Source organism: Amblyraja radiata, chromosome 1, assembly GCF_010909765.2.
Source record: "Amblyraja radiata isolate CabotCenter1 chromosome 1, sAmbRad1.1.pri, whole genome shotgun sequence".
NCBI classification, from domain to species: Eukaryota; Metazoa; Chordata; class Chondrichthyes; order Rajiformes; family Rajidae; genus Amblyraja; species Amblyraja radiata.
In genome coordinates, this window is record NC_045956.1 from 126034471 (window position 1) to 126061707 (window position 27237).

General features: G+C 43.3%; 2 protein-coding genes across 2 annotated transcripts in view; one reads left to right on the top strand and one right to left on the bottom strand.

The window, feature by feature from the left end:
* mtrex (Mtr4 exosome RNA helicase) overlaps nucleotides 1–12203 on the bottom strand; it is a 93033-nt gene extending 80830 nt beyond the window's left edge. The window contains exons 1-3 of the mRNA XM_033030568.1: nucleotides 12080–12203; nucleotides 3988–4128; nucleotides 2852–2918 (exon numbers count right to left, since the gene is read on the bottom strand). Coding sequence (XP_032886459.1) covers nucleotides 2852–2918; nucleotides 3988–4128; nucleotides 12080–12186 — 315 coding nt within the window. The 5' untranslated portion in view covers nucleotides 12187–12203. The remainder of the gene's footprint in view (nucleotides 1–2851; nucleotides 2919–3987; nucleotides 4129–12079) is intronic.
* A 1877-nt stretch (nucleotides 12204–14080) lies between these two features.
* The window catches only part of dhx29 (DExH-box helicase 29), a 71524-nt gene continuing 58367 nt past the window's right edge, over nucleotides 14081–27237 (top strand). The window contains exons 1-6 of the mRNA XM_033030613.1: nucleotides 14081–14321; nucleotides 18782–18861; nucleotides 20663–20776; nucleotides 21983–22112; nucleotides 25611–25750; nucleotides 26281–26430. Coding sequence (XP_032886504.1) covers nucleotides 14162–14321; nucleotides 18782–18861; nucleotides 20663–20776; nucleotides 21983–22112; nucleotides 25611–25750; nucleotides 26281–26430 — 774 coding nt within the window. The 5' untranslated portion in view covers nucleotides 14081–14161. The remainder of the gene's footprint in view (nucleotides 14322–18781; nucleotides 18862–20662; nucleotides 20777–21982; nucleotides 22113–25610; nucleotides 25751–26280; nucleotides 26431–27237) is intronic.

Consider the following 27237-nt stretch of genomic DNA (forward strand, 5'->3'; position numbering starts at 1 on the left):
CTTAGTGAGTCCTCCAGCATTTGAGAGGGGAAATGGGAGAAAATGTTTTGGGTCAGGACCCTTCTTCAAAACTGATCATTTATTCATGTTTATGTCATTTAGGGAGTCAGTGTAGATTTATATATTGTATAGTCGTCTTGGGTAGAAGTATTTCAATTTATCCCATGATCAATCGCAATGCAATTCAACTTAGGAGCAATTATCTCTCAATCAAGGGTGATATTAAGAATAGGGCTATAGAAAATGCTGTACGTAATAGCAGTACGTGATGCTGCTGCCTCACAGAGCCAGAGACCCAGGTGCTGTACATGCCGGGCTCTCACTTAACTATTTTTCCTCTGTTTCCAGACGGGCAACCTAGGCAACTTTTTAGGTTGCCAAATGACAGTTTAGGAGGTCATTTAAGACGGCTTGCATGACGCGTGCGATAATGTGCTCAGATGAAGTGCATAGTTACTAGTCGGAATTATGCTCAATGAAGCATTCACGTATTATTTCTGCTTCAAATAATGTCACAAACTAAACATATTCACCAATCAAGGCATGATATATACCACAATGACATGCAGCAACATTATAATACAGTATCTCAACTCTTTTTACACGTTGCAATGAATGCAATTTCTATTATTTCTTTCCACTTCCAAACAAAAATGTGGTTGGATTATTCAGCGTATGATCAATCTCAGTTATTTTGTATTCTCGTTTATAACATTGTTTACAGAATACAGAACAGGAGATAAAAGTTCAGTGTGTCCACATACCATAGACCATATATACATTCATACATACATATATATATACACACACACAATAAATAAACAGATAAAGTGCAATAGGCTGTTATTTTACAGAGTTAGGAGTTTGATGGTGGAGGGTCCACTCCAGTTTAAATTCCATTTGGAATAATTTTTGGAGGGCCAGGAAACCAAGAACCAAGAGTTACTCCAGCTCCAGGGAGTGATTCTGTGTTGGTTTTCGCGGTCGCGGCGAGGAGGCGACTGGACAGCAGTGGAGGCCAGATCTCTCACAATTCAAAAGGAGGGAGAAAGTGCCCGGCACCGACCAGTTGCCGTGGCAGTGCACATGTGCAGGGCGGCCGATGATGTGCTGGCCGTTGTTGTGCGCATGTGCAGGGGAGGGTGTGCAGGCGGTGGCAGTGTGCATGTGCAAGGCGGCAGGCCATGCCAGCGGATGAGGAGCGGAGACCCGGACACGGATGGCGGGCAGAGATGGAGAGTGACACAGAGAGAGATAGAGAGAGGGGCCCGCTAAATATTGACAATGGAACGATAGGTGTCCCAGGTGTTTGGCAAAATCCCAGCGGGCAAAATGGCACGGCTTTTAAGTTGCCCGGCAGGACTTTAGATGGCCATTGGCACCCGGGCAACCGTTAATTTTGAGCCCCGACATGTGGAATTTGCATATTCTCTATGACCAAATGGGTTTCCTCTGGCTGCTCTGGTTTCCTCCCACATTCCAAAGATGAGCAGGTTAGTAGGTTAATTGGCCTTGTTAAATTGCCCCTAATGTAGCAATGTTACAAAATTTTGAGATTTTAAAAATCAAGTCTGTAATTTATCCCATCAGATAAAGCATAAAAATAAGTTTAATTTGACACCTAATTCACTTTCATATCTCAAGTATTTAAAAAGTTATGGCCATTTTCATACTGGGAAATTAGCATCTTGTTCCCTATTGATTTTCTATGGACATAACAAAAAAGTTGTGATCGTGAACAGTCAAAAGCCCATAACTTTCTTAAAAATTAAGAGAACTGAATGAAATTTTCAGTTATCATAGATTGAAGCATTCTGAAACAAATATAAAATAATCTTACTTGGATGACCTGAAATTAAAGCATATAATTAGTTAGTTACCTAATTGTAGCTAATTTCAGACTTCAATTACTAGATCTAAACATCTATCCATTTCTTAATAAATGATTAACATTTTTAAATAGCCTAAATGTCCAAATAATATTCACAAATAATTCACAATAAAACATGATTTTTAAATCTCATTTACATTAATTTATAGGCCAAATGGAAGGAATTTAGTGTTTAATTGCTGTAAATAAATGCCCATTTTAAATCAGCTTTCCAGTGGGTCCCTGTGGAACGCGCTGGTTTAGAACGTTCACATTGCGGTAGATTTGTGCCTCAAATGCCCAGAAAAATACTGCGCGATATAATGGGCCCAAATTGAGCTACTCGCAATATTAAACTTTGTATAAAGGGATCTTTAGAAGCCCTTTTTAATGTAAAAATATACAACCTAACTTCTGCTATTTGCTTTATGAGACCCTGCGGTTGCTGACGGTCGCGGGTTTAGAGATTGATTTTTAAACTACTATAACTATTATTCAAGGCCTTTAAACCTAATAATAGCTTTTGCGACGGGGTCTTTCAGCGATTTTTCGTTAATAATTAACTAGGCTGAACATTTTCGATTGGAACAGCTTAGAGAAAATCGCGTTTTAAACCCGCCCCCCTCTAAACGGCGCCAAAATCGCGCACACCCGCAACGGAAGATTTTCAAGGACGCTTCAGGTAGGCTTTGCAACATACCTACCTAATGTGTCAGGAGTGGATGAAAAAGTGGGATAACAGAACTAATATGAATGAGTGATCAACGGTCGGCATGGACTCAGTGAGCCGAAAGACCAGTTTCCATGCTGTCTCTCCAAACCCTTAAAAAAAACGAATTCAGCAATCAATCTTTAATTGGACGCATGAGAACCACACTCTTTGGGATTCACAGGGATTTCACATTGATATTGATTATTTTCTGGGGTATATCGTTCAAAAGTTTAGAACAATGTAAAAAATAGTTATTTTAAGACATTTACCTCATGGTTACATGCCTCTACAGTTTCCACTTCTTCCACCTTCACCTTGGGCATCAAGTCTGCAAGACTAAATAACCAAATTCAATGGGTAAGCAGTACTTGTCATAACATGTCAATCTTACCAATACGTTCAATGTGAATCAGAACTCAGTGAATCATTACATAAATTTATAACATCTGCAGTGTCATGGTATCTAATAATACTTAGATAAACAATTTTCCTGATCTCATGTTCATGAACGGAGCTTGACAATGATGCTTCAGCTCCCACTCTTAAACTTTAGAAATAACATGTTCTTGTCAGAGAAGTATATAGCAAATTGTCTGAGAGTCATGTTTCTATCGATTTACAACAAATTATAGTACAGGTACATTAAGTTAGTTTTGTTTATTCTCACGTGTACCGAGGTACAGTGAAAAGCTTTTGTTGTGTGCTGACTAGTCAGCAGAAAGACAATACATGATTACAATCGATCCATTTACAGTGTATAGATACATAATAAGGGAATGACATTTAGTGCAGGGTAAAGCCAGCAAAGTCCGATCAAGGATAGTCCGAGGTTCACCAAAGTGGTAGATAATAGTTCAGCACTGCTCTCTGGTTATTGTAGGATGATTCAGTTGCCTGATAACAGCTGGGAAGAAACTGACCAGGAATCTGGTAGTGTGCATTTTCACACTTTTGCCTGATAGGAAAGGGGAGATAAGGGAGTGGCAAGGGTGCGACGCATCCTTGATAATGCTGCTGGCCTTGCCGAGGCAGCGTGAGGTATAAATGGAGACAGGGGAGGTTGGCTTGTGTGATGGTCTGATTGCATCCACAATTGCTAATGGACAAATATTGACAATGGATAAACCTTAAAGTTTGTCAACTTTAAGCTTTTGCGGAATTTTCCTCAATTCGACATTGCAGAGTTGCATTCCTCAACAGTGCATTCAAGAGTCTATTAAGTTTCAGTTTTCAAAGAAAAATATTTAACCAACTAAATGAATAGGAGATTTATTTTTGTGGATAAATGAATAAATGATAAGTGAATAAATATTATGTAACATCAAAATATTTTGGCTTGAATAATTTTCATTACAAACATTTTATCAACTACATTTCAAGAATACTAGTATTTTTTAAACATTACTCGATTTCCTCTGTGGATATGGTTTCGAGTTTGGGCTTTTTTCCGAATATCGTATCATCTGGATTATCAGCATCGCCATCACGCTTATTCTTCACTGAAGAAATTATACTCGCATCTTGAAGAGTTCCAGCAGTGACCTTCCTGTGAAACACAAATCAAAACAGGATTTGTTTAACCTTAAGAGAATTATAAATGAATCCCTATGACATGGACCAGATGCTGATTGTTTTCAGCTTTTATTTCCTCCTAGATCTGAAAAGGCAATGGCCTTGACATTTATCTCTGGTGAATGCCACTAATCTCTTTCGTTCAGTACAAAAAAGACAACCATTCATCAGAATCCACTGTTGACCGTTATTTAGCCAACTCCATGTCCATGCAATCAGTGTCCAAGAGCTTCAATTTTGCTATTAAGTCTGTTATACTGCACCTTAGTCCACATACACATTAAATGCTGTGGCATCAGGGATGATGCCAGGACAGCAATGACCACACCGACACTCGCAGTGGGATGTACTCACATGATATATTTTATTTACAATGGTAAGAAAGTCCAGTCGCTGTTCCTCACAATCAGGGAGCATGTGCAGTGGCACTGGCGATCTCAGGCATGTCCCAGCAGCTTAGACCTGGTCTTCGATGGAAGAGATGTAACAATCTCAGGCTTCTCCCTACCGTTCACCCATGCCTTGAGAGGAGGCACTGCCAGTCACAGGTTTATCTTGGCCACTCAGCTTTGGGCTTGAAGAGGTGGCACTGGTAATCTCTGGGTTATCCTGGAGGCTTCTTTTTGCCTCTGTGTTTGGGCACAGTCCCTTGTTGTCTGTGGGCAGGTAGAGGCACTGGCCTCTCAGGCTTGCCCTGGCTACTCAGTCTTAGCCTCAGTAAAGGTGCTGGCTTCTTCCTGGCAGCCCAGTCTTGACCATGGACTCGGGTTTGTCCCAGTGGCTCAGTCTTTCTCAAACCTGTGATAGTGGAACACAACTAGCAGGGAGGCGTCCCACTTTCTTTCTCTCTCTATCTTTCTTTCTCTCTCTTCCTATTTCTCTTCTGCTTCTTCACTCACCTTCTCCCCTGGGTTTATAAGGAGAAGGCGGACGAGGTTCAGGTGGCCAAACCAATCTCAACTAATTGGACACAGCCAATACCAATGTTGCTGGGGATTGGCCTCTCCTGGCCTATCAGCCAGTAATTGGGATCAGAGCAGCATCCGAGGGAACAGCCCCTGTCACAATGCATTACCCTCAACAATAACAATTACTTCATCAAAACATTTGATCACATCAGTTAAACAATTTGCCCTTAAATTCATGCCATCTTGTCTTATTCAATCCATTTTCCTCCACAGGTGACTATTGTACCTGTCCCAGATCAATGTTTCTAAAAGCTTTCCCACTCACAGGTAGAATTGACCGACTTGCCATGCCTGGTTTATCCTCACCCCCTTTTGTTAACAAGTAGTAACATTAGCCACTCTTCAGTCCTCTACTGAAGAGGCCCGGGAACCGTTGGTGAGAGGAGGAGTTACCCAATCTGCAGCGTTCCATCTCCACTTCCAGAGAAGGGGGTCTGGTGGAAGCCTCTGATTGGTGGAAGAGGACCAGAGGAAGCAGCTGATTGGGTGCAACCCCAGGTTTACATTTCTGATTTCAGGTTAAGGGTTCAGTGAGTTGAGGGTTCAGTGAGTTGAGGGTTCAGTGAGTTGAGGGTTCAGTGAGTTGAGGGTTCAGTGAGTTGAGGGTTCAGTGAGTTGAGGGTTCTGTGAGTTAAGGGTACAGTATTTATTAGTAAAGGTACAGTTTAAAGGATAAAGATTTTTATAGTGTGAGGGAGTTGAGTTAATTTGGGAGTAAGCTATGTCAGTGGAGATTGGCCCTGTGGTTTGCTCAGCCTGCAACATGTGGGAGATCAGGGATATGGTCGGTGTCCCTGGTGACTATGTTTGCAGGAAGTGTGTCCAGTTGCAGCACCTGGCAGACCGCATTGAACGATTGGAGCTGCGGTTGGATTCATACTGGAGCATCCACGATGCTGAGAAAGTCGTGAATAGCACGTACAGTGAGTTGGTCACACCGCAGGTAAAAGGTAAGAGGACAGAAAGGGAATGGGTGGCCAATAGCCAGCAAAGCAGTAGGCAGGTAGTGCAGGAGTCCCCTGCGGTCATCTCCCTCCTAAACAGGTATACCATTTTGGATACTGTTGGGGGAGATGGCTCATCAGGGGAAGGCAGCAGCAGCCAAGTTCATGGCACCATGGGTGGCTCTGCGGCACAGGAGGGGAGAAAAAAGAGTGGAAGGGCAATAGTAATAGGGGATTCAATTGTAAGGGGAATAGATAGGCGTTTCTGCGGCCGCAAACGAGACTCCAGGATGGTATGTTGCCCCCCTGGTGCAAGGGTCAGGGATGTCACTGAACGGCTGCAGAACATTCTGGAGGGGAGGGTGAACAGCCAGTTGTCGTGGTGCATATTGGCACCAACGATATAGGTTAAAAAAAAGGGATGAGGTCCTACAAGGTGAATTTAGGGAGCTAGGAGATAAACTTAACAGTAGGACCTCAAAGGTAATAATCTCTGGATTACTACCAGTACCACGGGCCAGTCAGTGGTGGGGAAAATCAGTGGTGGGGAAAATTCTGGAGTCAGTTATTAAAGATGGGATAGCAGCACATTTGGAAAATGGTGAATTCATTGGACAAAGTCAGCATGGATTTATGAAAGGTAAATCATGTCTGACGAATCTTATAGAATTTTTCGAGGATGTAACTAGTAGAGTGGATAAGGGAGAACCAGTGTTATATCTGGACTTTCAGAAGGCTTTCGACAAGGTCCCACATAAGAGATTAGTATACAAACTTAAAGCACACGGTATTGGGGGTTCAGTATTGATGTGGATAGAGAACTGGCTGGCAGACATGAAGCAAAGAGTAGGAGTAAACGGGTCCTTTTCAGAATGACAGGCAGTGACTAGTGGGGTACCGCAAGGCTCAGTGCTGGGACCCCAGCTATTTACAATATATATTAATGATCTGGATGAGGGAATTGAATGCAACATCTCCAAGTTTGCGGATGACACGAAGCTGGGGGGGCAGTGTTAGCTGTGAGGAGGATGCTAGTAGGCTGCAAGGTGACTTGGATAGGTTGGGTGAGTGGGCAAATGCATGGCAGATGCAGTATAATGTGGATAAATGTGAGGTTATCCACTTTGGTGGCAAAAACAGGAAAGTAGACTATTATCTGAATGGTGGCCGATTAGGAAAAGGGGAGATGCAACGAGACCTGGGTGTCATGGTACACCAGTCATTGAAAGTAGGAATGCAGGTGCAGCAGGCAGTGAAGAAAGCAAATGGTATGTTAGCATTCATAGCAAAAGGATTTTAGTATAGAAGCAGGGAGGTTCTACTGCAGTTGTACAGGGTCTTGGTGAGACCACACCTGGAGTATTGCGTACAGTTTTGGTCTCCTAATCTGAGGAAAGACATTCTTGCCATAGAGGGAGTACAGAAAAGGTTCACCAGACTGATTCCTGGGATGGCAGGACTTTCATATGAAGAAAGACTGGATAGACTCGGCTTGTACACGCTAGAATTCAGAAGATTGAGGGGCTATCTTATAGAAACGTACAAAATTCTTAAGGGGTTGGACAGGCTAGATGCAGGAAGATTATTCCCGATGTTGGGGAAGTCCAGAACTAGGGGTCACAGTTTAAGGATAAGAGGGAAGTCTTTTAGGACCGAGATGAGGAAATCATTTTTTACCCAGAGTGGTGAATCTGTGGAATTCTCTGCCACAGAAGGTAGTTGTGGCCAGTTCATTAGCTATATTTAAGATCAGGGGGTATGGAGAGAAGGCAGGGATGGGATACTGAGTTGGATGATCAGCCATGATCATATCGAATGACGGTGCAGGATCGAAGGGCCGAATGGCCTACTTCTGCACCTATTTTCTATGTTTCTACCATCACCCTCCATAGTCAAATTGCACTGAAAATGAAACTCATTGCCCTGGCGATTTCCTCCTGTATTTCCTTCAGACCCCAAAGTGTACCCTCAATAGCACTGGTGATTTACCTATTTTATGTTCAGTTTTATACCATCAAGTTTCAAAGTATACCAACTGTCTCTTCCCCAGTGAAGAGAAAAGATGTAAACTAGTCTTTTAGTGCCTTGGTACATTCCACTTCTTCATGTTCAGGACCTTTGACGACACATACCATCAGATTCTGGAAGTTTCCTCTTTGCTGTTTTAAGACTGAAAGGACTTCTCGTAACCTAAGGGTGTAACCCCAATTGTCCAATCCAACTTGTGGCCCTGCATTTTTGTAAAAAATCTGGACTTTCTGTTGCTGTAATACTATATTCTGTAGTTTGTTTATTTTCTTTTTGGACTACCTGTGGTGTATAGTTTGCTTATATTTATCTACGGTATGACTTCCCTGTTATTATTACCACATATTATTCCCAAAGGGAATATCTGTACCAATTGCTCAATGACCTTATTTAACCACACATTCACATACATGCATTGTAAACCCAACTTCAATTTATCATTTCCATTTTAACTGGTCTCTGTGAAATATAATCTGTGCTCTGTGCTCATATAATCGAGTATGAACTTTATTTTGATTTTTGCCATTATTTAATCATTGAACCCTATCATTTTTCCACAGCTCTACTCTTCCACATCTCCATCCTCACTTGGTTACATTCTTAATCATTTAGGAAGTAGATTAAGATTTACAACTTTTTCCATAGCATAATTCTCTCCTCTCACTTCCCTTCAAAAACACTTCAACCTTTCTACCCTCCATTTACAGACTTTTGGCTGCTATACAAATCCACACCTGCACAAGTCTACATGTGTTTCTTGATTCAATACACAAATAATTAGATCATAAAGACATAGGAGACTTGGGACATTTGGCTCATCGAGTCTGTTCCGCCATTCGATCATGCTAATCTATTTTTGCCTCTCATCCCCAATCTTCTGCTTTCCACTTGTAACCTTGGACACGCTACTATGTTAACAAAAATACTACTGATGAGTTATTAAAGAAAAACAACATTTGATGAGAATTGGTTACAGCTAGTGGCATCCATAATGCCATTGAGGTGACAGATTGATTTTGTCTTATTAATTTATTTAAAATTATTTAAATTCTTATTTCCATTACACAAGCTAACACAGTACTTTCAATGGCAAGTCTGTTGACAATAACACACACTTGCAAACCAAGTCTCTCCTTTTATTGCTGTTGCTTGAGTTTTACAACGTCAGAAGTCTTCTTCAGTGCACTTTTGTTTATTGTCACGTGTACTGAGGTACAGTCAAAAGCTTTTGTTGTGTGTTAACCAGTCAGCAGAAAGACAATATATGATTACAATCAATCCATTTACAGTGTATAGATACATGATAAGGGAATAACGTTTAGTGCAAGGTAAAGCCAGCAAAGTCTGATCAAGAATAGTCCGAGGGTCACCAAAGAGGTAGATAGTAGTTCAGCACTGCTCTCTGGTTGGTAGGATGATTAAACCCCAGTGTCATATCTGCCTACACCACCAACCCTGGAAGTGCACAACAGTCAACCACCATCCTCTGTGTAAGAAGAATTTGCCATGCACAGCTACTTTAAACTTTTCATCTTTCATGCTCTTCAGTCTTTCATATTTTCACCTTGGGAAAAGGATTTGACTGCCCTATCTAAGGGGGAAATCTTTTAGCACCGAGATGAGAAAAACATTTTTCACACAGAGAGCGGTGAATCTCTGGAATTCTCTGCCACAGAAGGTAGTTGAGGCCAGTTCATTGGCTATATTTAAGAGGTAGTTCGATGTGGCCCTTGTGGCTAAAGGGATCAGGGGGTATGGAGAGAAGGCAGGTACAGGATACTAAGTTGGATGATCAGCCATGATCATATTGAATGGAGGTGCAGGCTTGAAGGGCCGAATGGCCTACTCCTGCACCTATGTTTCTATGTATTTATACACTTCTATCAGATCTCCTCTCAGCCTCCAACACTCCAGAGAAAACAATCATAGTTTGCCCAAATTCCCCTGATACTCTCTAATCCAGGCAGGATCCTGGTAAACCTCTTTTGCACCCTCTCCAAAGTTTCCACACACTTCCTGTAATGGGGCAACCAGAACTGTGGAAGCAAGGTGGTGAATCTGTGGAATTCATTGCCACAGAAGGCTGTGAAGGTTAAGTCAATGGATATTTTTACGGCAGAGATTGACAGATTCTTGATTATTACGGGTGTCAGGGATTATGGAGAAAAGGCAGGAGAATGGGGTTGATAGGGAAAGTTAGATCAGCCATAATTGAGTGGCGGAGTAGACTTGATGGGCCAAATGGCCTAATTCTGCTCCTACCACTTATGAACTGCACACAATAGTCCAAATGTGGCCCAATCAAAGTCCTATAAAGCTGCACCATGACTTCCTGACTCTTACACTCAATGCCCCAAGCAATGAAGGCAAGCATGCTGTATGCCTCCTATAGAGTCATGGAGTCATATCTCATATACAGCATATAGTCCTCAAACATTTTTGCCACCTCCAACGGGGTCCCACTACTGGACACATCTTCCCCTTTCTGCTTTCCGCAAGGACCGTTCCTTCTGAAACTCCCTCGTCAACTCGTCCATTCCCACCCAAACCACCCCCTTCCCAGGTACTTTCCCCTGCAACTGCAGGAGATGCAACACCTGTCCCATTACCTCCCCCCTCGATTCCATCCAAGGACCCAAACTGTCTTTCCAGGTGAGGCAGAGGTTCACTTGCACCTCCTCGAACCTCATCTACTGTATCCGCTGTTCCAGGTGTCAACTTGTCTACATCGGCGAGACCAAGCGAAGGCTCGGCGATCGTTTCACTGAACACCTCCGCTCAGTCCGTCTTAACCTACCTGGTGCTTAACACTTCAACTCACCTTCCCATTCCCAATCTGACCTTTCCGTCCTGGGCCTCCTCCATTGTCAGAGTGAGGCCCAGCGCAAATTGAGGGAAGAGCACCTCATATTTCACTTGGGTAGTTTACACCCCAGTAATATGAACATTGACTTCTCTAACTTCAGATAGCCCTTGCTTTCTCTCTCCATCCCCTTCCCGGTTCTCCCACTAGTCTTACTGTCTCCGACTACATTCTACCTTTGTCCCACCCCCTCCCTTGACATCAGGCTAGAAGTATCTTCTTCTGCATCTATTGCATCCACTGTTCTAAGTGCCAACTTCTCTACATCAGCGAGACCAAGCGCAGTCTCGGTGATCGCTTCGCTGAACACCTCCGCTCAGTCCATATTAACCAACCTGATTGCTGGGTTGCTCAGCAGGTCAACTCCCCCTCCCAATCTGACCTTTCTATCCTGGGCCTCCTCAATTGCCAGAGTGAGGCCAGTGCAAATTGGAGGAACAACACCTCATATTGCACTTGGGTAGTTTACACCCCAACAGTATGAAGATTGACTGCTCTAATTTTAGATAGCCCTTGCTTTCTCGCTCCGTCCCCTCCCCCTTCCCAGTTCTCCCACATCCTACTTTCTCTGCCTACTTCCTTTCTTCTCCCTCCCCCCCCATTCCCCATCAGTGTGAAGAAGGGACTCAATCCAAAACGTCACCTATTCCTTCTCTCCATAGACGCTGCCCCACCCGCTGAGGTTCTCCAGCATTTTTTGTCTACCTTTGCTAGAGGAGATAGTTGCGGCTGGTACGATCCCAACGTTTAAGAAACTGTTAGAGAGGTACATGGATGGGACGCGTTTGGAGGGATATGGACCAAATACAAGCAGATGGGACTAGCGTAGCTGGGGCAAATTGGGCCGAAAGGCTGTATGACTACACATGCCCTAACTGCCCTGTAGAAGACAGCTTTCATTGCAATGACTATCACAAGTTTATCCCTCTACCTATGCAAAGGGCTTCACATTCAACCAGAGACCCTCCCTCATCTGATCGCGTCTGCATTCATCCTTCAGCATGGCCCAGGTTGCAGCTGAGTTCACACGCGCCGCTTGTTGGGTCACTTTCACCTTTACCTTCAGCGGTATTTATCAGTGCCACTTTGTCAACGGTGAAACCAGCAGAGAGCTTCTCTTACCCCGCTTTCCCTGCTCCTCCAGCGCCGCCCGCAGCCTTGGCCTTGGCCTTCCTGGACGGGTCCTCCTCGAACACGCTGAACAGATCATCCCCGAACGCGTCCGCCATCTCCACCCAGGCGACCCACAATCCTCCGCGGCGGGAAGGCACGGGCACGGTGGCCGGACAGGAACTACATAACCAGCCGGCAGCAGCCGCAGGCGCACTGTGTGTGTGTGTGAGAGAGAGAGAGAGAGAGAGGCAATCCAGCCATTCGCTATTTCCAAACACAGCTGGGGCAGATGCTGTGTATGAACGGACTGCATTGCATATGCTGGATTACATGGAAGATAGACACAAAATGCTGGAGTAACAGCGGGACATCAGCATCTTTGGAGGGAAGGAATGGGTGATGTTTGGATCAGAAGCCATCACAGTCTGAAGAAGGGACTCGATCCGAATCGTCACCCATTCCTTCTCTCCAGAGACGCTGACCAAAGATATATTTGATGCTCAAGAAGGAGCTGCATATGCTGGAAAATCGAAGGTACACAAAAATGCTGGAGAAACTCAGCGGGTGCAGCAGCATCTATGGAGCGAAGGAAATAGGCAACGTTTCGGGTCTGAAGAAGGGTTTCGGCCCGAAACGTTGCCTATTTCCTTCGCTCCATAGATGCTGCTGCACCCGCTGAGTTTCCCCAGCATTTTTGTGTACCTACCATATATTTGATGCTGCCTGCCCCGCTGTTACATTACTCCAGCATTTTGTGTCCATGGAGACGTGATGTTACGTTTTGTAAACCAGTATCTTCCTTTCCTTGTGTCTCTGTCTCTTGTATTTGAGTTTGACTTGATTGTATTTAATTTCTGTTATCTGTTCTGATTGAAATTGCATGTTTTTTTTTACATTACAATAATAAACCAGTCTGAACATGATATATGTTTTTTATTTCTAGTTATTTGTTGTTATTTGTACTGCACACTGAATGGACACTGGTTGAGCAACGTTTCTTTGTTTCCTCTGGGTATGTGAGTACTCAGGAAAATGACAATAAAGATATACTGATACTGACTGATACTGAAGAAGGGTTTCGGCCCGAAACGTTGCCTATTTCCTTCGCTCCATAGATGCTGCCGCATCCGCTGAGTTTCTCCAGCATTTTTGTCTACCAATAATAAACCTAAACCCAGGTTAAGGGTAGAAACAAGGAACTGCAGGTGCTTAAGTCCGAAGAAGGGTCCCAATCAAAAATGTCACCTATCCTGACCCGTGAGTTAAAAAGTGGTGAACACTGCCCAGTCCATCCCGGGTACTGACTGACATCCTCACCAAAGATCTTATAGCAGAGCTTTGATCCTCACCATCGAAGGGATATATAAGAATCACTGCCTCAAAAAGGCGGCCAGAGATCCACACACTCATAGCCCTGTCCCTGCTCTCATTTCACTCCTGTCATTGGGAAGAAACATCCGGTTCAGGGGCAGTTTCTTCCTTACACTACAATCTCCAAATATCGTCAAGTTTATTAGTTTATCAATATAGGCTCCGAACTATATAGACTTGGGGAGTGTATTATTTTTGACTTCGCACTCCTTTGGCCAGTTTTATATACTGGAGGAACTGCAGATGCTGGTTTACACCGAAGATAGACATAACATGTTGGAGTAACTCACTTTTTATTGTTTATTATGGGTTTTACAGAGTAGTTTGTTTACATAACTGTTGTGCTACTGCAAGTGAAAGTTTAATTGTTCCGTTTCGGGACATATAACAATAAAACACTCGTCAATATGACAATGAAACACTCGAGCACAGTGTCTTTCCCAGGGTGAGCAGACCCAAAGATACTAGAGGATAATCTTTGAGTAGACCTGTACAAAGATCTTATAGCAGACCTGTAGACCAAAGATCCTTTGCTGTAGCAAAGGTCTTATAGCGGAGCGCTCCGCTATAGGATCTTTGCTGTAGACCAAAGATTCTAGAGACGAGCACGTTGTTCGGAAGCCCTGCGGCGGGTTGTCGCCGCTGACGCATGCGTGCTGCGGTGCGCGGCCTTGTTGGGCGTCGGGCTACAGCCGAGCCGAGCCGAGCCGAGAGCGACTGATGGGGGGCAAGAAGAAGAGAAGGGCCGAGGCGGCGGCCGTGGCTGCGGCTGCCCGGTTCCAGCGGCCGCAGGCGGCCCCGCCGGCCAACAGCGACAAAAGCCAGAGTCCCCGGCCGCCCGTCGCCAAACCGACCGCCAAGGAGAATAAAGTTAAAACAGGTACCGCGGCCGAGTGGGGGAGGATGATCTCAGGCCGCGTCTGTGCTGCACGGCCCTGTGGTTCATCGTGCTGTCGCCGGGCCCGCTTGGCAGATCTTGGCAAACCTGTCTGCTTTCTGTAGAGCAGTCGGGGAGATGTTGTGTTCCACATTGTGAATAATGCAACAGGACAGCAAAGTATGAATGAAACAAATGGTATATTGGCCTTTGTAGCAAAATGATTATAACATGATCGTGAAGAAACAGAGTAGCAGTGCTGTGATATTTTGGCAGTTGAGAAAAACTTGAAGTTTAATATAGAACAGTACACAGGAACAGGCCCTTCAGCCCACTATGTCTGTGCCGAACATGATGCCATGATACCACTCTCATTCCCCAGCACATGTTCCATATCCCTCTGTGCCCATCCAAAGGTGCCTAAATGCCACAATCGCATCTGCCTTCACCACTGGCAGCGTGTTCTAGGCATCTGCCACTCTTTGTGTAAAAATGACATGTCCTGCACTTCTCATTTAAACTTTGCCAATCACACCTTAAAGCTGTGCCCTCTAGTTTTTGACATTTCCACCCTGGGGGAAAAGGTTTTGACTGTCTACCCAAACCATGCCTCTCGTAATTGTATATACTTCCATCAGGTCGGGGAAAATATTGTGTTCCACACCCAGGATCATATGAAGAATGCAACAGTACAGTAAAGAATAAAACAAATATTATAATAGCATTTGTGGAAAAGAAATAGGGACATAAACATGAATAAATCTCACAACAGAATGTGATCTTGCAACAGAAACTGTGCTTCTGCATATATTAAATTATTCAGTTGCGAATTAACTAAGCTCTTGTGGTTGATCAGTAGGTACACAGTTGATTGAGAGTTGGAAGTTTATACTCTGTATATCCATGTGCCCATCATTCAGAATTGTCAAGTGTATTTTATAGTCATGTGTCCCAAAACAGAACAATAAAATAATTTCAATAAATTATTGAATAAAACAACAGGTTTGTGCTGCTACTGCAATAGATTGTGCTGCTACTCAATAGATTACACAACAAACAAACAAACAAAACAAGTAGTTTAATAAATAAAAGACCCAATACAGTGCAAAAACAAAACAATGCCCAAAGTCCCTAATACAATCCAGAATGTTTGGAGTTTAGTAAGAATTTGTAGTGTTCAATAGCCTGATGGTTATTGGAAAGAAGCTGTCCTGAACCTTACGTTCCAGCTTTCAGACTCTTCCCAATTAAATGAGAGCATTGCCAGGGTGGTGTAGGTGCTTGATGATGCTGGCTGCCTTTTTGCAACTGCCTCTTATATCCCTCTGATGGTGGGGAAGTCAGTTTCTGTGATGGACCGGGCAGTATTCGCCACTTTTTGTAATCTTTATTCCTGGGCATACCAATTGTTGAACCGGGCCATGAGACAACCAATCAATATGCTCTCCAACGTACAACTGTAAAAGCACGAGAGTAATCGTCGACATACCAAATCACCTCAATCTTCTAACGAAGTAGAGGCTTTGATGGGCTTTTTTTAAAATGATTGCTGGGTCCAGGACAGATCCTAAGAGATATGCACGTCCAGGAGATCTCCTTCATATACTCTGACTTATCTATATAATTAAAAGTCTCATCTTGACCACTTCTTGTTTGCACTGTGCTTTGATTTTAGAAAAAACGCTACCACAGATGGCTGTGAATTTTTGGCCATCTTACTCAGTCCTCCTCCGCTGCGCAGGCCCTGAGGATTTTTCCCATCGATGAAAAATAAAAGACTTATTAGTGTTTAAAAAATCTTGAGGTTCTCTCCCCTGTCAATCACCGCCATGAAGGCCACGCCCCTTCTGGAGGGAGGGAGGAGGGACTATAAAACCCGGAAGTGTGGCCGTGGCGCAGCCTGTCTGCAAGGCGAGGGAGAGGTCACAACTCTCTGTCTGAGCTGGGAAACTACAGAACGGAAACTATGCAATGTACTTGAATAAATGATTTGTTAGCCCTTAATGAAAATGTTGTTTGGCCTGCCCTGTGTTTGAAACTGCAATGGAAATGAAGTGAAAATGCAATGAGCTGTTTGGCTTGAGCCTGCCTTGTGCTTGAAAGTGCAGTGGCAATAGAAATTAAGTGAAAATGCAATCAGCTGTTTGGCTTGAGCCTGCTCCGTACTTGAAAGTGCAATGGAAGTGAAGTGAAAATGCAATGAGCTCTTTGGCTTGAGCCTGCCCTGTGCTTGAAAGTCCAATGGCAATGGAAATGAAGTGAAAATGCAAACAGCTGTTTGGCTTGAGTCTGCCCTGTGCTTGAAAGTGCAATGGCAATGGAAATGAAGTGAAAATGCAATGAGCTGTTTGGCTTGAGCCTGCCCTGTGCTTGAAAGTCCAATGGCAATGGAAATGAAGTGAAAATGCAATCTGCTGTTTGGCTTGAGCCTGCCCCGTACTTGAAAGTGCAATGGCAATGGAAGTGAAGTGAAAATGCAATGAGCTGTTTGGCTTGAGCCTGCCCTGTGCTTGAAACTGCAATGACAATGGAAGTGAAATGCAATTAGCTATTCGGCCTGCCCTGTGCTTGAAACTGCAATGCAATTGGAAATGAAATGAAATGAGTTGTTTGGCCTGCCTGAAACCACTAATTTCGGCCCACAAGGCCCCTATTAGCCGAGAAACCAGCCCCTTTTGCCCAAAATGCCCGTATTAGCCCAGGGAGAGCATTTTGGCCCAAAAGGCCCGTGCCAGGCCAGGAAAAGTCCAGAAAAAGTGCCTTTCACTGAGATTTTTTTTAGAAGTGCCCCTTCGGCACATCAGGCCTGTACTAGCCCAGGAGTCCCTTCGGCCCATCAGTAAATATTCCCCCTGCAAGTATTAAACCTCACCCCACCATGTGGTCTACTTTCCTAAAGTGAGGACAAGGGATGGTACAATAGGTACCTTTGATGTTAGAATAGCAGGGGTTGAGGGTATTTGATCCTCTGGTGCTGCAGTTCACATGCTGATGGAAGTTTGGGGATGATTTCTTAAAGCTGGCTTTGTTGAAGTCCCCAGCTACGATAGGAAAGGTGTTAGGACACACCATCTCGTCTTTATTTACCACTGTGTGTGGCTCCTCCAGTGCTAGGTAGAGGGCTGCCTCGGGTAGGATGTAGATCAGGTCATGATGATGAAGGTGACTTCCCTTGGGAGATAGAAGGGACAGCACTTCACCCTCCCAAGGAAATTCCAGGTGCATAGAGCAGTTGGACAGGACTGCCATGTCTGAGCAGCACAAAGAGTTTACCATGAGGCAGACGTCACCGCCACTCCCATTTGTCGATGCCTTTTAGGTGGCAGAAACGTTTTGGGGAGTTGGATTGTAAGTCATTAATGACTGATACTTAAGGGCCTGTCCCACTTGCGTGTCCTTGGCATGCAAATTACGCAACCTCGTGATCGCGTTGAGCAGAGACGGTCCTGCGAAGGTCGGGCACGATTACATGCGTACGCACAGCCGTCTGGAGCGCGTGACGTTATTTGAAGATGGACACAAAGCTGGAGTAATTCAGCGGGACCGGCAGCATCTCTGGAGAGAAGGAATGGGTGACGTTTCGTGTCGAGACTCTTCTTCAGTTTGAAAAGAAGGGTCTTGACCCGAAACGTCACCCATTGCTTCTCTCCAGAGATGCTGCCGGTCCCGCTGACATACTCCTGCATTATGTGCCTATCTTCAATTTTCTTGGCCCCGCTCTGGGAGTAGAGTGGGGGCGGATCCGGACTGCAACGGCCGTGAGCTTCATTTCGAGTTCAGCGATCGTTTGCCTGCTTCTGCTGCTGTTGAAGGTGAGACGTTGCGTCGCGCCAGGGTCTTGGGCCTGTCCCACTTTGGCCGTCAGTTCCTCGACAGGCCGTTGGCGCGCGAAGATTTCATTCACTACAAAGATTTCGGAGCCCCGCGCGATGTCGCGCACAACTCCATACCCCTCCGCGTTTCTCAGTGGGACCGGCCCCGCGCGGCCATACAATGCATCAATGCGACCACGAGGTCGCGTAATTTGCGTGCCAAGGACACGTAAGTGGGACAGGCCCTTTAGTCTCTGACTAACCTTTGTAACCACACCAATTACATGGTTGAGCTAATTAAATTTATCATAATCATTGTTGTCTCCCGCTCCCACACCAGGCGCTGGAGGATGTTTGGCAATAATAATCACATTTGAATGTCAGCAGGGGTTAGTAATACTCCCCTGTTAATAATTTGTGCACAAGACGCTCACTATTTGAGGAGTGGAACTGGGCAATATGCCGTCACTAGTGAACATTCCCACTGCTGACCAGTGGAAGAGGTCTGTATTGTTCATTTGTCACTTTTGACATAATTTGAACAAAACGGGAGTGTAAAATGTTCTACAACAGCATCCAAAATAGTAATATAATGGGCATTCGACCAATATTTGCAGAATTAACACATTTAAAAAAAACTTTTGTCCTTAGGTCCAAAAATGTATAGCTTTGGTGCAACATGTGGAAATGACCCTGGCACTGCGGGAACTTCGGACAGATCCATTCTTAAGGTGATAATAAGCAATCCTGTGATAATATGGTTCTTAAAAATAACCTGCAGAAATGTAATTAAATCAACTTTCTGATATGAAGTACCACACATTCTGCTTTTTGACACATTGCATGTTTTCAAGACAAATTTGTATCTCAGAGCATTTGTGTCATCTCCAAGTATTAAGACTATATCATATGACAGGAATCCTAATTTCTGGTGAAAGTCCATGTATCTCTTAGTTAAAGAAAGAAAAAACAGCATATAATCCTCCAACATTTTCGCCACCTCCAACGGGATCCCACTACCGACCACATCTTCCCATCTCCACCCCTTTCTGCCTTCTGCAGAGACCGTTCCCTCCGCAACTCCCTGGTCAACTCGTCCCTTCCCACCCAAACCACCCCCCCGCTTTCCCCTGCAACAGCAGGAGGTGCAACACCTGTCCTTTACCTTCCTCCTCGACTCCATCCAAGGACCCCAACAGTCTTTTCAGGTGAGGCAGAGGTTCACTTGCACCTCCTCCAGCCTCATCTGCTGTTCCAGGTGTCAACTCCTGTACATCGGTGTGACCAAGCGCAGGCTCGGCGATCGTTTCGCTGAACACCTCCACTCAGTCCGCCTTAACCTGCCTGATCTCCCAGTTGCTCAGCACTTTAACTCCCCCTCCCATTCCCAATCTGACCTTTCTGTCCTGGGCCTCCTCCATTGAGGCCCAGCGCAAACTGGAGAAATATCACCTCATATTTCGCTTGGGTAGCTTACACCCCAACGATATGAACATTGACTTCTCTAACTTCAAATAGCCCTTGGTTTCCCTCTCTCTCCATCCCCCTCCCCCTTCCCAGTTCTCCCACCAGTCTTACTGTCTCCGAATACATTTTATCTCTGTCCCGCCCACTCCCCTGACATCAGTCTGTAGAAGGGTCTCAACCAGAAACGTCACCCATTCCTTCTCTCCAGAGATGCTGCCTGTACCGCTGAGCTACTCCAGCATTTTGTGTCAATCTCTTGATTAAATTAGTCCGTATTTTTCTGTGCAGTGGTGTATAACTCGAACGCCTTGCTTTCATTAATGTTGAATAATTTTGATAATTTTTAATTCACAGTTCAAAATTAACAGTTTTTAAGGTTTAAAAAAAAAAATAGTTTGCCATTCTCTGCACCGCTTTGGGATTTTACACTTCTAGCTTGGTTAGATTTATAATGACACAGTCAGTATTCTCTGAACAATTGTATCCAGACCTCCAATCTGCCTACACTTGGTGATTTTTGTATTTTGTTGTGCTCATTGATATGAAAACATTCATGCAAAATATATCAGAAATACATGTTATTGTTGCTGCTGCTGACTGACTGGTTTTCAGCCAAAGGAGGAAACATATATTTTTATTGCATGAGTAGCATAGATACCACCTATTTCAGAAATGAAAAGTCAGTCTGTCTCCTGCTGATTTTCAATTTTGCGGTGTAAAATGATTTAACATTTGCAAGATGTAAATTCCAGAATGGATAAAAATTGCATTCATGAATGTCAATGTTAAATATGCATGGCATTGTCATTTATTCTTTTTTGTAATAACTCTATTTCACTTGTAAAGTGTAAGCAGGATAATACTTGTCTGGTATTTTCAGACAAATTATTTATTTTTAATTAATTTCCCATCATTCATTATTTGACTTTTTACAGGTGCACAATGTGCCCCCATTAATAGCAATGCGAGTGTGTGAGTGTTATTTATAATATTTATTGGTATTAGACCATTGTAATGATGTATTAATGTTTAATCTTACAAAAATCACATGATTTTTTTTTTCAGGTGGTCATTAAATCTGAATTGGAAAAAAAAGTTATAGGATTGATCAACCAATTCAAAGTGCACCATTGCAAAGCGGGAACAATATCTGGAAGGCTTACAGCTAAGAAGCTGCAGGTAATGGTAATAGATTGTTTAGGAAGGAACTACAGATGCTGGTTTAAACTGAAGGTAGACACAAAAAGCTGGAGTAACTCAGCGGGTTAGACAGCTGAAATGTTGACAATCCTGCTACCTCAGTAGATGCCTGTCCTGAGTGTCTGATAATTTGTTTTGCTGCTGTAAATAAGTGTGTTGGTATAATATAAGTAATGTCCAAAGGTTTGTAAGTTAATTGGCCTCTCTAAATTTGCCCGAGTGTGTAAGGAGTGAATGTGGACTAACATTGAACTAGTGTGAATGGATGATTGATGGTCGGTGTGGACTTGGTGGCCAAAGAGCCCGTTTCCTTGCTGTATCTTTCAATCAATCAATCAAAGTCTGGAAAATCTGTTAGTCCAACACCAATGCAGTCCTGAGGCTGTTAGATTATGGGAGCTTGAACGAAACAAAGTATATTTTGCAACAATAAAGTTATGCAGAGTGTTCCATGATTTAGATCATGCACTAATGAAAAAACTACTACACTAAAGCTCCACTCCAGTTTATGGCTGGAGCTATGGTCTGGCGTGCTTGTACATTTCCTGCTCTCTTTAAACGGCAGCTTCACTGTAAAATGTATTATACTCTCTGTAATGTTGGACAAAAAGTAAAGTGATGACATGTTTGGTTATAAATGAGAATACCACTCAACCATCTGGAAAATCTGCTGCCCTGACATCACCAAAGCCCTTGGGGATTTGACCTATCAGAGCTTTATTGTATGTTTCAAAGTTAGGATAGTATTTGTAAAAAGAGAGAAAGTGCTGGAGTAACAAAAAGACACAAAGTGCTGGAGTAACTCAGTGGGTTAGGCATCATCCCTGGAGAACATCAATAGGTGATGTTTCGGGTCAGGATTATCATGACCCAAAACACCACCTATCCATGTTTTCTAGGGATGCTGCCTGACCCACTGAGTTACTCCAGCACTTTGTGTCTTTTTGTGTAAACCAACATCTACAGTTTCTACAGGATGGTATTGAAATTGGGAGGGGATCTGTGGTGTAATTGCCTTTCCTGGCATTATCTATTAATGCTGTAAATGTTTCCTTCAGATTACAACTTTTCCTCAAGGGATTTCGAGTCTTGAAATTTTATTTTTAATTTTAATTCTGATTGAAGATGTGAAGAATAGTTACATATTAAGGTGAGGTTTCTTATTAAACTGAGTTATCTGTGCAGGATATATATTCAGCTTTGGAAGAATTTTCATTTCGGACAGAAGACATTGAAGAAGCCATGAAAAATACTGTTGTTTATGGTGGGGACCTTCATTCAGCTTTGGATTGGTTATGTTTAAATCTTCCTGATGGTAGGTTAATTGAGTAAGAATCGATTGTGGGATATTAATGAATTTATATGTAATAAGAATTAAGTAGTGCACAATTTCTGGAAATTACTGGTTGTTCTTCATACCTGCCCATTAGTGATTCATTCCCTTGAATTGTTGGGCTGTAATAGGCTGATCAGGGACAATCATCTTTTAGTATAATTTTATGATTTTTATGCGTCATATTTTTGACACAGTACTTGGACTTGTGTTAAAATATATCGAGCACCCTAATGAAAGGGAAGAGCATTTAAATTTACGAGTCTTGGAGTCATACAACATGGAAGGCACTATCGCCCAACCTGTCCATGCCAACCAAGATGGCCCATTTAAACTAGTCTCAATTGCCCATGTTTGGCCGATATCCTTCCAAACCTTTCCTATCCTTGTACTTGTCTAAGTGTTCATTAGAGTACCTACCTGAACTGTGACCTCTGGCTGCTCATTCCATATACCCACCATCCTCTGAGTGGAAAAAAACGGATAATAACTGATACTATTAAATCTTGCCCTGCCCGCCTTAAAGCTAAGCCCTCTGGTTTTTGATACCCCTACCTTGGGTAAAAGGCTCTGTGCCTATGTATTCCTCTCATGATTTTGTACACCTCCAACAGATCACCTTTAGCCTCCAGCGCTCTAAAGAATAAAGTCCTAGCCTACTCATCCCCTCCCTATAGTTCAGCCCCTCAAGCCTGGCAGCATCCTTGTAAATATTTTCTGCACTCTTTCCAGTTGAATGACAACCTTCATATAGCAGGATGACCAAAAGTGAACACAGTACTACAAATATAGCCTCACCAACGTCTTGTGCAACCATAATACAATGTCCCATCTTCTAAATTCAACTGACCAATGGTTCAATGGTACTTTATTGCCACATGTACCAGGGTACATTGACTCTTCTTTGCATACAGTTCAGTAAAAATATTACAATACATAAGCACATTCAAGGTAAAATACGAGGATATAGGAATAGTACACTGAGACAGTATACAACAGTCACCATCTTTTGCCGCCATTTTTCATGATTCAAGTCAAAAGTGGTTACACTTAACGGTTAAAAAGATCTAGTGGCATAGTAGGTTTGGCCTGGCTAAACAAAGTTGTTGGTGTCCGCCACTGGTCTGTGCCGCTGCAGGCCGCGTCCGATCCATTGCCTCGGCCTTTTGGAGTGGCGCCTGATCCAGTCGAGCCCCTGGCAGCTGCAGAGCGTCCAGCGGCCCACTTCAATGATACCTCGATCAGGATGAAGACCAATGTACCAAAAGACTTTTTAAAAACCCTATTTAAACGTGAGTCACTCTCAGGGAACTGTGCACCTGTATTGCTAGAATCCTCTGCTCTACAAAGGTTTCCAGGGCCCTGCAATTCACCGTGAGGTTCTGCCCTGGTTTGGCTTCCCAAATGCATCTCACACTTATCTACATTAACTTTCATTAACTCTTCCTCAGCCCACTTGCCCAGCTGATCAAGAGCCAGCTGCAATATATGACAAACCTTCTTCACTAGCTACAATACTACCCACTTTAGTGTCATCTGCAAACTTACTGATCATGCCTTGTACATTCTCATCCAAATTGTTGATAGAAACCACAAAGAGCAATGGGCCCCGCACTGATTCCTGAGGCACAGGCCTCCACTCCGAAAAGCACTCTTCCACTACCACTTTGTGCTTTACATCGATGCATAGACAATAGGTGCAGAGGTAGGCCATTCGGCCCATCAAGCCAGCACCGCCATTCAATGTGATCATGGCTGATCATCCACAATCAGTACCCCATTCCTGCCTTCTCCCCATATGCCTTGAATCCGCTAGCTCTAACTCATTTGAATGCATCCAGTGAATCGGCCTCCATTGCCTTCTGAGGCAGAGAATTCCACAAATTCACAACTCTCTGTGTGAAAAAGTTTTTCCTCATCTCAGTTCTAAATGGCCTACCTCTTATTCTTAAACTGTGGCCCTCGGTTCTGGACAACATCGGGAATATGTTTCCTGCATCTAGCGTATCCAATCCTTTAAGAGTTTTATATCTATCTATACTATTACTGAAGATCTCATCTTGTCCTCTTCCGGATTTAAAAAAAAAAATTTGCGCACGGATTTTTTCGGCACCTTACCGTTCTCTGCGCCAAGCGCACCAAGTTTTGTTCCGATCGGTGGAATATTACAAAAGTTATGAAGGTTTAAAAAATCATGAGATCAGCAGATTGTTCTTCTCGCCTGTCAGTCACCATGAAGTCACCTTCCGGCGCCCGCTGTCAATCACCGGGGAGAGGAGAATAAATCCCCGGGGGCGGGGCTGAGTCCACAGGCTGTCCTAATTGAGCCCACAAGCCGGGCTGAGTGAGCCCGCAAGAGTGGAGTTGGGGAAGCCGCTGAGTGGAGCTGGGAGGTGCTGTGTGGTGCCGCTGAGTGAGTCCCACCTCCCCCCCACACACGCCCCCCCCTCCACACACCCACTTCCCCCATCCCCCTCCTCCCCACACGCTCCCCCGCCACATAACTCCACCCTCTCACATCACCCACCCACCCCTACACCAACCCCTACGCTGCACTCCCGCAATAGCAAAAATGTCCTTCCTCGAATTTGGAGACCAAAACTGCGTTCAACTGCGTCTCACCAGGGCACTGTACAACTGCAGAAGGACCTCTTTGCTCCGATACTTAACTCCTCTCGTTGTGACGGCCAACGTGCCATTAGCTTTCTTCACTGCCTGCTGCACCTGGTTTCTTCCACGAAGCCAATTTTGTATCCAGTTCGCCAGCTCTCCCTGATTCCCATGTGATCTAGTGTTACAAAATAGGTGGAATGGTACAGAGGACAGCCCAAAGAGGGTTTTCTTTAAAGAGATACTGTGTGGCCACAGGCCCTTTGGCCCACCGAGTCCGTGCCAACCAACCAACTTTACCAGCTGCGCCACAATGCTGCCATGTACATATACATGTAATGTACAGAAAGCTTTTTCCATCCTTTTCTTGATATCACCCTTGATTGAGAGACATCACCCATGGTCAGGATTGAACTCGGGTCTCTGGCACAGTAAGGCAGCATCTCTACCTCTGTTAACAGCAGCCAAGTTTATAGTAATAGGGAAGTATTTTGTTAATTTTAGAGTGAACATTCTATTAGTTTAGAGCTCGCCAGGTCCTTGTGTTCAAGGTAAAGCTAAATAGTTGTAAGGAAATTAAGTGTTAAGTAAATGACTTGCTCCTCCTACCACAAATGATTTTAGGTTTAAAAACAATATGTAAAAGAAGAGAGTCTGCATTTGGGCCAATTGAATTCAGGATCTTTGCATGTATATATTGGTTGATATCAAATTATATCCAAGTAATAACCATATTCAACTGTATCAACCATATATATTCAGTGGTTTAAAAAAAAAAAGATATTTCCTTATTTACAGTGATTTAAACTAGAATGATTTGAATTGGATAAGAGAGAAATTCATTTAGAAAAACATTATGTCTTTTAAAAGATTTGTTACCTGATGGATTCAGTCAGAAACTTCAAGAGGAAGAGACCAAGAGCAAACCAAAATATCAAATGCCTGTAAAATGTGAATCAAACCATGAAGTATGTGACAGTAAAAATAATGATGAGAAACCTGAAGCCAAGGTGAGAATATTAAACTCTTAATTTTTTGAGATTGGAAATTTAAATAATGCTTATGCTTACTTTGTGTGTTCTCTCTCTTAACTTCAAAACTTTAGTATATTCTTTTGTTTCTTTCCAGTTTCTCATTTAAGTGCATTTGTACTATTTTTCTCAACTTTCAGTGATAAGTTCCCTATTCTTGTCTCTCCCTGTGTGTATAGAAACATATCTTCTGATTCTTTATTTTCATATCTTGGAGACAAGTCAATAGCTTCCACTTTGCTCTGATTCACGTGAAAGTATTTCCTATGACTGGCAGCATTATTTCTTGATTGTGTTTTTTATTTAATGTCTCAGCTTTCACTTTCACCAGAAGAGACCCATCCGGTTTAGTTTTTCCTTGTACCTATTATGTACCTGCATTTCAGTTATCTATGAAGTTAGAAGTGGATGCTAGACTCGTACAATTTTTTTGTAACGGACACGGATATCATTCTTCAGAAAGAGCTAGTTTTGAATCTTAAATTGTATTGTCTATATTGTCTTGGTAGGTAGCTGACAGTGAAAGCTCGCAGGTTAGCATGAAGGATTGGATTTTACAATATGCAGAAGAAGCAAGTAGTGGGAGTGATGCTGATGAAATCGATCAGGATAACAAAGAACCCGAAAAAGATTCTGAGATGGAAGAACGCTTCGATCCAGTGAGTATGAAAATCATTTTGAACTAGGCGATGAGCCAAAAATTAGAGTGTCCTTGTAGCTGAAATAATATTATAATTTATTGAAACCTAAAATTCTATCCACAGAGTATGATATTAGGTTTCCTTTCTGTTGTACTTCGTAATAGGTCAATTCCCTCAACCTAGAAATCAATCCGAGGAAAGAAAATTAAATTGATTTACTTTTACTGGAATTTAGAAGAATGACTTGTTATCTTACTGAGATAAACAAAGTTAAGAGATTACTTGACAGGCTTGGTGTTGATCAGATGCTTCCGTGTCAGAAAAGTCCAGGACTGAAGGGCAATTTAGAATTAATGTGAAGAGAAACTTGTTGACTCAGAGAAATGAGGATACTAATTAATTGAGTACATTAAAAGCGGAGTTGTGGAAATTTGGGGTATTGATGTACTGGGAAAATGGACAAGAGCTAAAGAATAACTATGCTAAGATTATTAAAAATAAGAACTGAAGTACCAGCCAATTAACCTCTACACCATTGTGGGCATTGGACTTTGCCTATGGGACACTACAATGCTGAGAACTATATTCTGCCCTCTATATCTTCAGCTTTGCTCTACCTATAATGATTTAGACAAAGTAATTAAATGCGACATCTCCAAGTTTGTGCATGACACAAAGCTGGGTGGCAGTGTGAGCTGCGATGAGGATGCTATGAGGCTGCAGGGTGACTTGGATAGGTTGGGTGAGTGGGCAGGTGCGTGGCAGGTGCAGTAAAATGTGGATAAATGTGAGGTTATCCACTTTGGTGGCAAGAAGACAAAGGCA